Source organism: Mesoplodon mirus, assembly GCF_964341445.2.
Source record: "Mesoplodon mirus genome assembly, chromosome: 6".
NCBI classification, from domain to species: Eukaryota; Metazoa; Chordata; class Mammalia; order Artiodactyla; family Ziphiidae; genus Mesoplodon; species Mesoplodon mirus.
Window position 1 is genome coordinate 140,465,803 of NC_138982.1, and position 17,467 is coordinate 140,483,269.

General features: G+C 44.2%; 1 protein-coding gene across 8 annotated transcripts in view; it reads right to left on the minus strand.

Moving 5' to 3' along the window:
- The window catches only part of ERG (ETS transcription factor ERG), a 279,810-nt gene that overhangs the window by 60,142 nt on the left and 202,201 nt on the right, over window positions 1-17,467 (minus strand). For all 8 annotated transcript variants that reach the window (XM_082626209.1, XM_082626216.1, XM_082626214.1 and 5 more), the window contains one exon: window positions 2,354-2,571. In XM_082626209.1, the coding sequence (XP_082482335.1) occupies window positions 2,354-2,571 (218 nt within the window). The remainder of the gene's footprint in view (window positions 1-2,353; window positions 2,572-17,467) is intronic.

Consider the following 17,467-nt stretch of genomic DNA (forward strand, 5'->3'; position numbering starts at 1 on the left):
CATTCCTGGAGCTGGCCCGAGGCCAGACTCTGCAAATAAGGGCCAGGGCATGGTCCTCTCTGCTAACTGCCAGCTGGAGACCATCTCAGTGCCCTTTGCCTGAAGCTTTTTTTCCCTCTCTCTCTAATTATTTATCTTCCTCTTTCTCCATCTCCATCTCTATCTCTCTCATAATCTCTCCCTTGCACACACAATCTCCCTCTCTCTCTCTCTCTCACACACACACACATACGTGCACACACACACACGTGCTGATGTATTTCCCATAGGTAGAAACTAGCCTTGGAAGAAGAACACTTTAGAAATGCATCTTGCTCTTAATGCTCCCACCGTGACTACCCCGGCATGCATGGGATCACGTGACTCCATCAAAAAATAGAATCCATCAATGTTTACAGGGTTGGCTCCACAACTACCCTTTTATATAAACACCCTGCCTTCTTCAGAACAGGATTAACCTGCATGCCTCCAAGTCTCAGAAACAGATACAGTGAATGGTCAGTGAAACCATTCTATCAGATGGATAGGATTTACCTGTAACATATTTACATGTAATGAGGAACTGGCCAGGACTCTGGCATCCTGGACCCTATGATAGCCTTTTCTACCATGGTCCTTTCAGAAGTCTAGGAATTAGTCCCCTGATGAGGTCTAAGATGGGTCTGCCTTGGCTTGAATTCCCTTTAAAGGACCAGTGTTGTAGCAAATAGGCAGCATCAGAATTATCGTTCCCACTTTCAAGAAGAAACTCGAGGCACAGAAGTGAACTGACTTCTCAGGGCCCAGGGCAGTTCTGGCCCCTCCCATCTCCCTGTTTGGCACGTCCAGCCTCATGGTTGACATTCCCTCTGAGGGCTGTGACTTGGCACCTTCACGGACACCACACTAGAAGTTGATGCAATGGTTTCCAGTGCTTATAAAACATGACACTTATAAAAAACATATTTCGCATTAAAATACATACGTAGCAAAAAGGGCCTATTATAGCTGTGACAGAGTGGGAAAAATGCACTGGGTGTGGAGTCAAACACCCTTGATTGGAATCCAAATTCTGAGTTGCTTTAAGTGCTGATTTGGGTTAGCCAGAAAATGCCTGAGTCTCAGTTTCCTCATCCATCAAATGGGGATAGGCATTCCTCACAGGGCTGCCTGGAGGACTGATAGGCCATCAGATGTAAAAGGGGCTTTATACATAGTAAAGCACTAAAAATTGTGAGCTGTTCTTGTGACTCTGGGCAGATCATGCAAATTTAAATGAAATTATTCTTTCTTTGTCTTGAGATTTGATACGATTCTTTCTGAATATATATGAGGTATTATATCATAATTGAAATCAACCTGACTCTTCAAAACTACATCCAAGAAAATGCTTTTGTGGGCTTCCCTGGTGGCATACTGGTTAAGAATCCACCTGCCAATGCCGGGGACACGGGTTCAAGCCCTGGCCCAGGAAGATTCCACATGCCACGGAGCAACTAAGTCCGTGCGCCACAACTACTGAGCCTGAGCTCTAGAGCCCACGAGCCACAACTACTGAGCCCATGTGCCACAACTACTGAAGCCCACGTGCCTAGAGCCTGTGCTCCGCAGCAAGAGAAGCCACCGCAATGAGAAGCCCCTGCTCGCTGAAACTAGAGAAAAGCCTGTATGCAGCAACGAAGACCCAATGCAGACAAAAATAAATAAAATAAACAGATAAATTTAGAAAAAGAAAAAGAAAGGCTTTTGAGTGCCAGGGATAATACATTCGATAATTCGCTAATACATTCTAGGTGACCACAGCACTATCGTGACAAACTCAGGAGAGTTAATACTTACGGGTGACACTGGTGCTTGGTTTTAAGTGTAAGTAAAGAGGAGAAGAAAAAGCAAGCATTCAAAGAAGGTGACAGAGGAGGGAAGGTTGGGGGCGGGGGGCTGGAGGACACAGGAAGTAGGTCCATTAGCAACGTCACATGGCTTGGACATATGCTACACTGCCTGGCCACTAGCTGACACTCTCCCTCCATGAAAACAGAAGACAGCTTTACTTTCCAGGCAATAAAAACCTCAGAGACGAATTCTGCCATATGTGGGCAAGGCCCCCTCCCACAAAGCCCTCACGTCTGGGAAATGGAATTGAACATCTCATCTTCAAAGCGAGTTCTCGGTAAATGTACTACTGGTTTTACAACCTCTCTCCTCCACGCAAACCACTGGAGAACACATTTTCTCAGCAGTGCCCAGGGTTACTGTTCAATGCCCTCCGTTTCTGAAACCACCTCGGGGGGAAGTGTGATCCATTTCCACTTTGCCTTTGCAAGGGGTGGGAAAACCAGAGGTCTGGGAGAGCAAGAGGCGGTGGTCTCCTTACCTTGAGCCGTTCACCTGGTTAGGGTTACATTCCATCTTGATGGTGACCCTGGCTGGGGGTTGAGACAGCCAGTCCTGCTGAGGGACACGCGGGCTCATCTTGGATGTCTGTCCATAGTCGCTGGAGGAGGAAGCGGTCATGTCCGTCTTGGCCAGGTGTGGCGTGCCGTACGCGCACTCAAACAATGACTGGTCCTCACTCACGACAGATAGCGCTTCCTGAACACCCGAAGAAACACACATTCAGGACGTGCCAAGGGACAGTCACGCTTCAAAAAGTTGCTAACTGGGACCCCCTTTTTAGGTAGTTTTTACAGTATCCATTTCCACCTTTCAGCAGCAAAAAGGAGCTGGCTTTCTTTCCCCTAGAGACGGTAAGAGTTGGAACTGGCTGACCTAGAAAAACTTCTGTGTGGGTCTCCAAACATCCCAGCCTTGACCACAGCCGTGCAGATAATACCCACTTTAATCTCAACTCAAGGAAGTTGGATTTCAAAGGTCTTAGAAGACATCCAATTTGCATGTGTCATTATTTGACAAACGCAATCTATAATTCAAGCAGACAGGGTACAGAATGGTCGTGAAGATTAAAAAAAGACATGTGACGGCTAACACCTAAGCATCTGGCAAAACTGCCACATTCCCAGGAGATTTTAAAGAAGAGCTACTTAGAAGAAGAGTGAGGGGGAAATGGGGCACCAAAGGACAAAGAGACAGAGATACAAATTTTTCCACTTCTAAGTTATTAGCTGAAATAGAGTTTCAAGTGGTGCTTCCATGATGGTGAACATCTGGATGATAAATGAACCAAAAAAAAAAAAAAAAAAAGCTGTGAATTAGCCAGAGGTCTCCAAATACCAAGATGTTTAAAATATCTAGATCACTGACTAGCTCTTTTTTTTTTTCCCTTACTTTCTATTCCTATCTTTGCTCATTCTGCATGATTTGGTGAGAAGAAATAGAAATGTGTCATTGTTGGAGCATTCTTCTGTGGTTTTAAGTCAAACAAGTGGTTAGCCTATGGCTAGGCTGACATTCTACAGCCAAATCAGCAAAGGCAAATTCGACTGGGAAATTTCAGCTACTTGAATGACATAGTGTGCAGCAACTAAAAGGATAACTACGAGACCGTCCAATTTTGCTTTCTGTAACCAAAAGAGAAATCCATGTGGTAGTTCATGTTTATTTCAGTCCTTGGACACTCTCGGTACTGCTATGCAGCTGGTGAGAAGCAAATGCTGTCTGGGTCACACATGTTTTTTAAATGGAAACTTTGGAGCCAGTGGGGACTGTGGAGACCTTCTTGTCCAAACTCCTCATCCCCCAAATGGGAAAATCTGAGACCCAGAAAGGTCAAGACCTCACCTTGAGGCGAGCTGCCCAAGAGCAAGCAAGGAATTAGTGAGGACACTGGTGAGTGTTTTATCTTCTGTTCCCTCATATCCCCACAGCCTAGGATGCCCTTCTTATATTCCTTGGTTTCCGATAATTGTCTACATTAGCACTCCTTTCTTATTCTTTGAATTGATACTTAAATAAGTAAGGATGCTCTCCCCACCCCCGTTAATAATAGAGCCTTATGAAGCAGCCTTTCTAAGACAGAAGCCCCCCCCCCCTTACGCAGAAGTGTCCGAATCTTTAGGGAACACATGCGATTTCACAAACACCCCCAATCCAGTTGTCCTCCCCCACTCCATCCCCCATCTACCCAGGGACCAACTTCTTCATCGCTCCCCGAGTACATGAACTTCACTGCCAGGCACACTGTGCTGTGAACCAGTGAGCAGGGAGAATCAAAAGGAACAAACGCAAGGCTCTGGCTCTCAGAGTGGAGGCCAGGTGTCTGTGTATGGATAACCACCCCCCACCACCCCCCACCGCCACGGCATCTCTAAAATCTCTTAGAATCGCAGCCCTGTGACAGTTTGGGAAAGAGTAAGCTGGGGGTTTAAACAATAACTCAAAATGTACAAAAGAGCCAGAATCAGGCACAAGGCAGAAAAAAAAAAAGTAAGGCATCTTGAACCGCCAGCAAAAGCAAACGCATCAACAAACAGACGGCAACAATCCGAGAAATGGGCACAGTAGATTCGGGGGAGCCTGAGTCATGTGGCTCTCTCTTCTGGTCACAAACGGAGTGAGGGGATGTAAGGAATCTAAACTCACAGACATGGGTTTAAAAGTCAAATCGGCACCACGGACTTCGTGCAGTCTTGCTAATTAATAAAGGCAAAATTATAGCTTCTTCAATAAACTGTGCAAGACAGGGTCTCCTTTCCCATCGCAGCACTGGATGGAACGGTTTTACACACTCAGGGCCAAAAATGAGGCTGAAGGCTGCCTCCATTCTCCTGCAGGGTCCTGCAGACTCCACCAAGCCTCGGAGGGGAACACCATGCTATGTAATGTCAGTGTTGGCTCACCGGGGAAGAGAAACATGAATAAATGTGTGATGTGTATCAGAAATTGGCAGAAACAGGTTAGATATAAGGGGCAGGTGAACCTTTAAATCACAAATGAGAAAGAAAATGGCTTTCACAACGAAAAGAGTAACAATGTTAAAATATGAGTATCTCCCCAAGATAAAGTAGGATATTCTCACAAACACAACCAATGACCAAATAAATGTAGCCTAAGATTTAAAAACTGGACCAAAATACTAGAACTGAAACAAGGCTTCAGTGTGTGTTTGCAGGGGGAGGAACCCATTCTCACATCTGGCAAAGCATTTTTTCACCACATGGTTTTCTAAAGAAAGAAATCAAAGTTAATTGAGATCGATTTAGGGAAAAAAAATCTACAAAAGCTAGAGATAAGGGGGGGACACACAGTTTTTCTTCGTATCTTAAAATTCTCCTCCAAGTTAGTACTGAATAAAAGTGAGAAAGGCCATATACTTCAGAATATCAAAAGTTGCTTTTGTTCGCTAGAGGAGAAGCAGTCTAAAAATGAGGACGCTTCAGGATAAACGTTTCATTTCCAAAGGGGTGAAACACAGTCCATATTCTGGAAAGACAGCGCATGCCCCAAAGTGACGCTAATTAAACCAAGGCAGGCAAGCACCTAGGGTTAAATACAAGTCAGGAAAAGGAAACAAACAAATAAATAAATGGAATATCTCACACACACACACACACACACACATACACACACACACATGCTAACTTAGCACATCTGAACAATGGAGGAGTAAAAAGAAGCTGAAGGGTGGTCTTCAGAGACCTGCTTCAAAGATGACCACGAAAATTAACTGCTGTTCTTTAGAAGCAAACAAATGCTATGTACCAACAGCATGCCTTTGTTCACCCACTTGACTTTGTATATTACATGTAGGTTTCATCATCCCTTTGGTTGCAGTATGACTGACAGAGGATGATGCATAGGATTCTCCCGCCCCAGCAGCCCTGGGACTTCAAAGCAGGGAAAGGATCTAGCCTAGTAGGATTAAAACCAGAATGGATCGCTACACACAGGCTGGTAACCAGGAACACATGAGTCCTTCAACTGTAGCTCTGCAAGTGACTCTCCCTGGCCTCGACGGATGCTGTCCCTGCTTCCCTGCTGTCTGGCTTCCCTCCTTGTCTGTGGTCATCTCACCTACCTACCCGCCTACCTGCCAAAGCTGTCGGCAGATGCCTTAGTTAACACGTATGGCTTATTCCCTCAGCACCTTTGGCCAGCCGCGGGGACTTACTTGCGAACTGCTTTGGCTGCTTTATGACAGAGAATTCAAAAAAAAGTCCAAACTTGGCAGCAATGTGGCATAATTAATTAATATGCCCGCCTCTGTGTTACCATAAAAAGACATGAACTTTAGATTGGTGTGTGCTTGTGTGTGGGGTGTTTTTTTCTGTAGCTCCAGGAAAGCTGGGATATTCTGATGTGCCCAGTGGCAGGCTACCAATGCCATTTTTCATGAACTTATGAGAAAGGCATAAATTCTAAGCGAACTGCCCCCAAACAAAAGGGACCGTCGTGTTAGTATACAATGTTTATTATTTCATTTGAATACTGAATGCACCAATCACATGTGAGGACCACTCCTTTGGACTTTGGTCATCACAGTTGACTGACAGTTCTAGAAAGTGAAGAGAACTCAACTAGATTATATTTCATACATGAGACTAAAATATGATTCTCTTTTTAAGTAACTAGATTTGGGTACAACAAAGGTTCCAAAATGCTTAGATTTTTTAGAAAAATTAGAAGTCGAATGTACTTTTAAGCATACTGACATTTCCAGCAAATGATTTCAGAGAGCCTAGAACAGATGAATTTTTTCCTGTAACAGATGAATAGTTTGAGAGGCTCCTATGTTTCCAGCAAAAGAATTATAAAATAAGGGTCTGGCCTCAATTTTGCTCTTAACTTTTGATCCCCATGGTTCATAAAAACACTGAAATGTCAATCCAGAGAACCCAACATACTTAAATTTTCATGAAAATCTGGGCGTGGTAAAATGTTGAAACTAAGAAAGTCTTAAAGAATGATCGGCTCTCTTTCACAGCTGGAGCCAGTGAAGCATACAGAGTGAAATGATCCTTACGTTGTTCCCAAAAATCCAGAGGACGGCCAGGACTAGGTGTCCAGAGAACAGGATTCCCAAATTGACCCTCAGTTTCCTCAAGTCTTAGGTGCCTCAAATAGTTATGAAAAACAAATGGAAAAACTAAGTGGAACAAGCATGTTAAAGTTATGGTCATGCTTTAGAAACAAAATTCTTATAGAAGTCTTTGGTATCACAATACAATTTAGGAAGCCAAGGTCATCTTAAATCAATAGTCTGCCTTTCCCCCCCACACGTAACCAATCAGAATCTGGAACATCACGTAACTGCTTACACTGCGATGAATAAGATATCTTTTTTTTGGTTTGTTTTGGGGTTTTTTGTTTTGTCTTTTGTTTTTTTTTTGCAGTACATGGGCCTCTCCCGTTGCGGAGCACAGGCTCCGGACGTACAGGCTCAGCGGCCATGGCTCACAGGCCCAGCCGCTCCGCAGCATGTGGGATCTTCCCAGACCGGGGCATGAACCTGTGTCCCCTGTATCAGCAGGCAGACTCTCAACCACTGTGCCACCAGGGAAGCCCGAATAAGACATCTTTTAACCACATTCTCTTGACTCATAAACAGCTGATCCATCACATAATAAACCAGGTTATCTTGGTAAGCGCTTCGTATGCAGTATCCCTTTAAATCTTATTACACTGATTTTAAGATACAACTTTTTTCACATTTTATGAGCTCTGAAACCTGGATGCATCTCACCATCGATGGCATGTCATGGGTTATTGGCAGCATTTCTTCTCCTTTGATGGCCGATAAAATAATGGTTCGTTTTATCATCAATGACATCTTAATTTTATGAAATACAGTCCTGACAATAGTCTTATAAGGTCAGGTGTCATTCCTGCCCACAGGTGAGAAAGCAGGATTGGGAAGAAGAGTAATGTCAACATGAGGACAAGGTAGCAGCAGCGTTCGTGTCGGGAAGTGGAATCCCTCCCTGAGGCTGTACACTCGCCACTCTGGGTGTGACACAGAGAAAGAACAGGTTGGGCTGACGGAGGTCAGATGCACAGTGCTTCACCGCCTTGTCACAGCTGTGCAAAGAGCAGAGCTGACAGCGCAGATAAGAGATGGAACCACCTAGAAAGAGAGAGGCTGATGGAGGGAAGAGGTGGGAGAAGGCTGAGGGGATAAATGCCCAGAATCCCAGGACTTCGATGGAATTAAAGGATCAGGAGAGTAAGTGGAAAGCTTGTTGGAAACTACGAGGGAAATTTCCAAGTACAACACGCTCTCTTATGAGGCTAAAAGCTATGCAGCAATAGGTCCCAGATACATTTAATTAGTCTTTCTTACTTAATAGTTTAAATCAACAACCTGTTCTTTTCATTGTTTAATCAGATAATTCAGACCCAAATTGATGGCCGTGTATTGGGGGGTGTGTTCATTGCAGGTGGATGCCTGGCTTCTCAATCAATATTGCAAGGGAAGAATAGGGCAGGTCGGAACACCATTTATAAATATGTTAGAGCCAGTGCACGTGGTGGCCTTAAATGGATGTCTGCAGACCTAATGATACTGGAAAACTATTTATTAGGCTGTCTCAAGCCCAACTGTTTATAGCTTCTCTTCAAGGCAGAGTGCATGCGGTAGATGCTTCTGGAAAGTCTACTCCTAATCACATTCAGAGGAGAAAAAAGCAACACAAATACGTCTCTAGGAAAGACGTCCACTCCATGTGCCCATCAAAAGGCCAGTCCTTCCAGAATTTTATTCTCAACAGGTATATTTTTGCATTTGAATACTGCCAACATCTCATGGGACGAGAAACTTCCTCTGACCGGTATCTTTTAATTACAACACAAAAAAAGCCAAACATTGTGAGTTAAAAGATGCATTGTCAGGGTGAGTGGGAATCATTTTGCCCCGTCTTGATATTATTTTCTTTCCTTAATTCTTCAGTGGAGGAAACATTAAAATCATATATTAAATGCAGCATCTAGCTTTGTGCTCACGTTTTTCTCATTTAACACATTGCTATTTTAGTCCTTCAAAAATATAAAAATCTTGGATTAACCTCAAAGGAAAAATGTATGTAGGCAAATGAAGTCCATCTAAAGAGAGTGTTTCCTCAATGTGGTATCGCTTCAGTATCAAACACGTTTACAACTGCAGTACCAGCCCAGCGCTAAGAGAATGAAACCCAGGACTGGTGCAGAGATACAGACATACAAATATATTCATATACATGCATACACATACATATTCATGCACACATATATGCATGTTCACACACATACACACATATACATGTTCATACACACATGTCAATTTCCACATACATGCCTATACACATATTCATATACACATATATTCACACACATACATGCATATTCATATGTACATACACACATACATAAACACAGACACATATATTCATACACATGCATATTCATACACACATGCATAGTCATATACATACATACACACATATAGTCATACACATATACACATACATATTCAAGTATACATATACACACATACATGTTTGTACACACATCCATGCATATTCATATACATACATATACACACATATTTACATACACATACATATTCATACACACACATGCATATTCATATACATATACGTGCATATTTACATACACACATACCTATTCATATACAGACATTTACATGCACACACATATATATATCCATCTATCTCTCCATCCTTACTATCTTTGCTCATCGAGCACTTTAGAGGACCTGTACACAGTCCTTATTGGTCAGCAGACCCCCTAGGGAAGATGGTGCCTAAATGATGTAGAAAACCAGGATTCTTCCCTTTTTGCCTTGACTTGTTTCTTTCTCAAACTCGAAGGTGCTTTTCCTCCCCTCAGCAAATCCCTTCAAGAAAAGACTGATCTGGAAACCAGTCTCCTTATGACCTTCAGACGAATTTCCCTGCTCTGAACTCACCGGATTTCTCCTTGGCTCTGAGCAGCGTAGCCAGTCCTGGGAATTCTCTTGCTCACATACTTCTCCCCCAACTGCTGCCTTTATGAAGATATGAGCATTTCCAGGGCAGGATCGCGCGCGTGTGTGTGTGTGTGTGTGTGTGTGTGTGTGTGTCTGTGTCCCTAGCATACAAACAGCTTCTTAACATCACATTTTGTTGATGCTCCTATTAACCATAGAACTAAGTCAAGAAATTATATGAAAGCCCCATCATAATGCTGTAGGTCCAAAAACTGTTTTCACATCAAAACAAAGGAAAATATACTTGTGAGATGAAGTGTGCAGCCAGTGGCCAGGAGTTTGGAAGCTAACCGCCCTGGCACTATGTCCTCAGCCATATGATCCTGGAGCACATTACTGCAGGGTTTTACCTGAAATCTACGTAGGCTTGAACTAGGGACTCTGCGTAGTTAGGCAACATATGAAATAAATAAGACTTCCTAGAAAATGAACATTAGCAAAGCAAGGAGAGAAGCATTCAATGGCTAAGTGCAAATCCTAGAACTCTTGCGGAGATTGGAGCATTGTAGAAAAATGTCAAGGAGAGAATAGTTAGGTTCCACATAAGGAGAACTAGATTTAAATGAACCTCAAAAAATTAGAAACCCAACAAACATAATTTTAAAACAACCCTTCTGTTTACTTTCTCAGTTCTCTGCAGATGCTCTTTGAAACATCTGAAAGGAGGGTGAGATAGGAATATTTAGCCTGGCAATCAGAGGGTACAAGGTTTCAGGCATGCAAGATGAGTTAAGTCCCTGGGTTCTACAGCACAGCATCCTGCTGTAGTTAACAATTCTGTATCATATACTCACAAATTTGTTAAGAGAGTAGATCTTATGTTAAGTGTTCTTATCACAAAAAATATATAAAATAAAGAGGGAAGGAGGAAGCTTTCGTCGGTGATGGATATGTGTATGGCATTGATTGTGGTAATGGTTTCATATGTAGATACTTATCTCCAAACTCATTAAGTTATAAACATTAAATACTGTACAGCTTTTTAGTACATCAATCAAGCCTCAGTAAAGTCATTTTTGAAAAAAACAAAAGAAACAATGTATAAGTGATGTTAATAGCTTCTTTGTTTTCCTACAAAGAAACACATTTTCCCCCCATAGGCTTCTTTCCTTCTTTAGAGATGAATAAAAAAAGTGTAAAAACATGTGTGGAAACATCCTGTTTGTGTGTTTTAAGTCGGAATGAGCGCAAAGAATGCAGTCACTACCCCCTTCAGATCCTTCTGCGCCCTCTTGGGTTTTGTGGGGGGCGGATTCTACTCCTGACTTTCCATACTTGTTTGTGTTTTTCTAATCATTGTCATCATGTGACACTCAGAGACTATTCATCAAAAGCCTTCATCTTATCTGTATCTCATTTGAAATAATTCATTTGAGATGAAAAGATGATTTGCTTTTCACTTTGATCACCAAATTTAGGATAAACAATGGAGATGCACCAAAATGTCAGAGACAGCACGGTAGAGCATGGTGGCCACTGGACTGGGGCTCCAAAGACCTGAGGTGGAAGCTGCCCTTGGTCACTGGGTCACCCTGGGACTTCCACAACCCCACTCTGTTCCAAATTTAGTCCCACATGAGCTGCTGAGGGCTTGTTACAGATGCAGTCTGCGTGTCTGCAGCCCTGCTGAATCAGAACCCACGTCATAACATGAACCTGGCACACTCGCATATCCAAGTTTAAGTCCTGCTGCCTTATCCTTGCTTGAGTCTCAATTTCTTCAACTATGAAGGTGATGTTGGTAACAGCTGCCCCAATCCCAACCAGGGCTCCCAATGGGCCCAATGAGATAGTGTATGTAAAAGGTTTTATAAGCCTTAATGTTGCATTTCAACTATTATCCCATCCTAGAAAGTTGATGTGAATGACCCGAATTCTCCATGTGGTTCAAGACAGTGGTTTGGGCTATCCGTTTCAAATCCTATTCTTCTAACAAGCCACATGCCAGGAAAAGTACATCATCTCTTATATGTCATTAGTCACTCATTCTTTGTTAAGTACTAAATTTAAAAGTCAGGTATCTTTATCTAACATGGGAAGAAAGATGAGCTGGCATCTTTGCTTTTATTGTCGAGAGCATTTAGTCCAATGTGATTTAGCCTTTATGATGCCCGGTCCAGTTTGTACACGGGTTTTTGGTTGTAATTCTACATTAGTTTGTTGGATGTCAATTAAATGTAAGTTTTGTGTGGGAAGGGATCTGGATTCCCTGTTGAAAACTGTGGCCTCAATACGTACGTTCCCTGGCATGTTGCTGTTCTCTATAAAATGAGTGGATGAATGGATGAATAGATGAAGGAATGAATGGATGAATATACCACGTTCTCATAACACAATTCCCATTCATTTCCCTAAAATTGCACACGGCACACAGCTGATGTTCCTCAAACTCCCCCAAAAAGTCTTCTGTTCCAGGATGTGGGATCCATGATGCTTTTCATCTTAACTTTCCCTAAAACCTCATGAGATTTTTAACAAACTTGGACAAGGAAGTGATTCTATGGCAGTCTTGCTAAGAAGCTCACGGAACTCTTTTACTCTTTTACTCTTCCGATTTCTGAAGCTCACTCACCCAGGTTGGGTTGCAAGTGATTCAGGTTCCAAGAGGCACAGAGGACTCTCAGAAGGGCACTGCCACGCCCACAGGGTGACAAAGTCATTAGCAGTTTTCCTCTATTGGAACAGCCCTCTCTAAACCCCAAGGGAGAGATGGCACATCATACCTCTCACCTCCAGGAGCTCCATGAAAACAGGCGGCTCTATGCTTGGCCTTTTCAAAACATACATTCAGACGCTAAAAATACAGTGCACTGCACATCTGGAATGTGTCTCATCCATGAATCTCTGACACATGGATTCACTGTTTTCGAGAAAATTCCAAGAATTTTATTCATGAGAAAATTTTGGCACAATAGGAAACGCTGGCAAGCAGAAGACAGCAGCAGCAGATGTGCTGGCCTCCGCCCCCAGGCCTGCGGCTGGTTCAGCCCGTTTGCATCAGGTACCTATCTCAGGCCTTCAAACTTCCAACTCAAAATTCCCCATAAAAGAGAGAGGCCTTAAGTTTATTAAGTGATGCGGTTCCCCACACATGGGTGCACAGTACCAGATGCACTCTGCAAGTGTCGGGATGGGCACGTGGGAATTTAAAAGGAGCAACAGGAACACAGGGTCGCTGGTGTGAGATGCAACTGCTCCCTGAGCCTCGGGCCCTGCAGCCACGGCCTCCTCATCTGTTAAATGAGGGTCTGGTCTCCTGATGTTTCCTGAGGTCCCTCCTTGCACCACGATGAAATCTACTGTATTTAACTCGTGACATTCTCTTCCTGCCAGGGCCAAACCACAGGCCCCACCTTCTCCATCTCTGAGCAGCTATGTGCCTAAAGGGAAAACCTATCACCTGGGGAGCTGCCGCAAGTTCCTACGAGTTCAGGTTCAGAGTGAACTGTGGGCTCTTTCCAGGCTGCTCTGGGTTTTCATTTCCTCTGGATAACTTCTTCCACGCTCATGGTGGGAGGGTAGTCAAGAGTCTGGGAGCTCATTTCATGTCTTCAACTGCCATTAGGACCTAATCTCCCGCACGGGAACTCTGGGTCTGTTCAGAAAACACATCAACAATAAAATACAGTTCTACTAACAGAAAGTCTTACAGAGACTGGGACTCTCGTAGCGGGAGGGAGCATATGTAAGAAGCCCTCACTTTTCCCAAGGTGCTCCAGGGACCTCCTTCCTCTCCTTTCCATCCTCATTCCCAAATAACTGTTGTCAAGGGCCATGCAACGTATAAAGCAGACGCGAACACGAACGTTTTCTTTTTCTTAGACGCCAACTCCCATGGTGGAAAGAGCTGAGAGCTCCCCCACGGTGAGGGTCCAGTCCTGCCAAGTCTCACTTCGGCTCCACGGATGATGACGCCTCTGTCCCTGGGGCTGGGAGGCTAAGCCTGTGCTTTGCACCAGATCTTCCAGCACATAAATCCGTGCTGGTGGCTGCACAGGAAGGGGACCCAGGAGCTAGGGTATCATGACCTTTGTTCCCACTCTGCGCTGAGCTCAATCTCTGCCTATCGTGTAGTTCAGGGCACGAGAGAGGACCCCGCCATCAGAACACTTTTCATGCACCAACCAGCTGGTTGCCAGCGAGACCTGATTTTTACAACTCTGGGGGTGTTGATCTCAAAACCTAATACGTTTGAATTATGCACTGTAAACTCGTCCAACAATTTCAAACTACGCATACGTATATCATATGCAATGAGGCTCTCCTGAGCCCCTCTGTGAATTGGTCTCTTTAAAAATCTGTAGATCTGTTCCTACCAAAACCACTCTAACCTGCAGAAAAGCTTGGTGGCCTGAAAATCTTCATGATGTCTACCCCAGGGTCTAAACTTCGGTTTTTAGATCGCCTCTTTACTTGGACCTCTTTACTTATTATGCTGAATCCCCACGGAGGAAGCAGAACCATGAATGTCCATGTCTACCCACCTTTTCCAAGAGAAAGAGGAAGTTTCCAGGGCTCAGAACTGTGTGCAGTGTCATATACATGTACAGGCACAAAGAGAGCTGCTGGACAGGTGAGGGGTCTGTGCAGATGTATCTCCTTTCTGAGGGGGTGGAGTTTCCTGTCATCCACCCACTAATTTGCATAATGAGCCTTATGGGGCAGGGGCACATCTACTTAAAAGGGCAACTTACTTAGTACAAAAGATGATTTGCCGTCCTGTCTTCCAGTCTGGTAGACTTGCACTGATCACTATTTGCAAGCACAGGGACACTTTAAAAATTAAAACAAGGTGTAAAGAACTGTGAATTAGAACCTTTCTTTTCAAAGTCTGATCCTTGGACCAGCAGCATCAGCATCACCTGGGACTTTGTCAGAGAAGCAGAATCCCAGGCCCCACCCCAGAGCTACTGAATCAAAACCCTATTCAACAAGATTCACAAGGGGAATGGCAGGAACATTTAAGTGTGGAGAACTGGGTGAGAAGGTGGTAAGTTTCCCAAAAGAAAGAAAAGGCAGGGCTGGGTGGGAAGGGGGAGGAGGAGAGGGCAGACTACTGTTTTTAATTAGAGTGGTCAGGGAGGCCTTCTTGGAGGAGGCGAGCCCTGAGGAAACTTGAAGGAGGCCCAGCGATAACAGAACAAGGCCAGAGGTGGTTTGAGGGTGGGACACAGGGATCAGGAACAGCCAAGGAGGAAGTATTGTCACAGGAGAGGAGGGACAGGAAGCCCTAGCAGTGGACAAGGAGGTGAGCCAGTTGAGGCTGGGGGTCGTTGGCAGGACCTGGGCGGTACTGGGAGTGAAATGGGAGCCTCTCTAGATGTCTTGGCTAAAAGCCCAGGGATTGTCTTCTTTCCTAAGATATACTAATATTTTCCACCTTGTATGGGCTCTGCAAAGAAAATACTTTCCATCTTTTGAGTTTTATTATTTTCTTTTTTTTTTAACTTTTTATTTTATATGGGAGTACAGCCGATTAACAATGTTGTGATAGTTTCAGGTGCACAGCAAAGGGACTCAGCCATACATATACATGTATCCCCTTCCATCCAGGCTACCATATAACACTGAGCAGAGTTCCTTGTGCTATAGAGTGAGTTTTATTATCGGGTTGGCCAAAATGTTTGTTCGGTTTTAAGTAAAAATAAAAGACATTTTTCATTTTCACCAAGAATCGTATTGAACAATGGATTCACTAACACAACAAACTTTCTGGCCAGCCCAATATTTTCAAAGCTCAATGTGACCTGCATGCATGTATCGTGCACACCACATGTACACCAAAAGCCACACCTCACAAAATGTTATGGCCATCCTTTGCTCCCCATGCAATGGGGGCTCCTGTTCGTCACCATACAGAGAAACTGTGGGAATTCAGAATATGTGTTTTTCATTCAGAGAGTCTGTAAATGGCCATGGCCGCTGTTAAAACGTTTTGCACAGACAGGAAATACCTCCCTGAGGCTTCTCTGCCCCCACCACTCTAATGGGCAGCCTCAGGGAGCCCCACCTCTGGAATCAAGAGGAAACACAGCACCAAAGGGATCCCCTGCTCCCAAGTCAGCTGTGTGAGGCCCGCAGATCCTGGCAGCTCTGGTGGCAAATGACAGGCCAGAACATCACTTCCTGCTGGGCCCCCCCGCCCCATGCTGGACTGAAAGTTTCAGGGCTTGAGCAGGGATGCAGATGACCAGGTATTTCCTCTTTAAACACAAGGATAAGCTTGCTTCGGGAAGGAGGCATTTAGAAGAACTGTTTACTGTCCTTGCCAGTGGAGAACCCTACTTCTCCGAGCTCTATCTGGTGGAAAGTGCCTCCTGGTTAATAATGGGCCACTTCCCTTCTGCTGCGGAATCTTCTCAAGTCATCAACAGAGGCCTCGTAGCCATCTCTGAATCCAATCTCGACATTCAGTGTATAGTCTGTGTATGAGTTTTCTAGGGCTGCGAAACCAAATACCACAGACTAGGGGTGCTGAACTGACAAAAACTCATTCTCTCACAGTTCTGGAGGCCAGAAATCCCAACTCAAAGTGTGGGCAGGGTTGGTTCCTTCTGAGGGCCATGAGCAGCTCCACGCCTCCCTCCCTAGCTTGTAGACGGCTGTCTTCTCCCAGGGCCTTCACAGAGTCTTCCCTCTATGCATGTCCGTATTTGCGTCCAAATGTCCCCTTTTTATAAGGACACGGCCATATTGGTTTCAGGCCCAACCTCATGACCTCATCTTGATGACCTCTGTAAAGACCTGATCTCCAAACATGATCACATTCTGAGGTTCTGGGGGTTAGGACTCCCACATATGAATTTAGGGGCACGCAATTCAACCCGTAACAGGGCAGAGAACGTGTCCATTTTCTTCGGGGGGCTGCTGTGAGGCTTGCAGGATCCGAGTTCCCCGATCAGGGATTGAACCGAGGCCCCAGCAGTGAAAGCGCAGACCACTGGACCGCCAGGGAATCCCAAGAGAATGTGTCCATTTAATTCACTGCCTAGCACAGTGCCAGGTACCAGAATAAGAACAATAAGTCAGTGGTTCTCAAAGTGTGTTCCAGGAACCCCCTGGGGTCCCAAGACCCTCCCAGGGAATCTGCTGCTCGACAGTTTTCACGACATGCTAGGACGTTACTTGCATCTTCCCGGCTCATCCTCTCACAGGTGTACAGCGAAATTTTCCAGAAGCTACAGGACATGTGATAGTACAACAGATTGACTACAGGGGCAGATATGAGAATCCAGCTGTCAGCTGTTAAGCCAGGCACTGAAGAGATTTGCAAAAATGTAAAACAATGTGACTCTTCTTACTAAATATCTTTTTGGAAAATATAGTGATTTTTCACAGCCATGTGTTATTTAAATGAACACAGAATGGGTTTCTTACTGTTATTTTAAAATGAATTCATTAATAAATATTTTAAGAACATCTCAATTTTTATTTCTAATTCAGTAAACATCAACAGATATAACCCATATAAACCACTGCCCTTTAGTGTCCTGAGGCATTTTTCAGGGTGTCAAGGATCCTGAGACAGCAAGTTTGAGGACCACTGCTGTACAGAGGTAAACTGGCTAG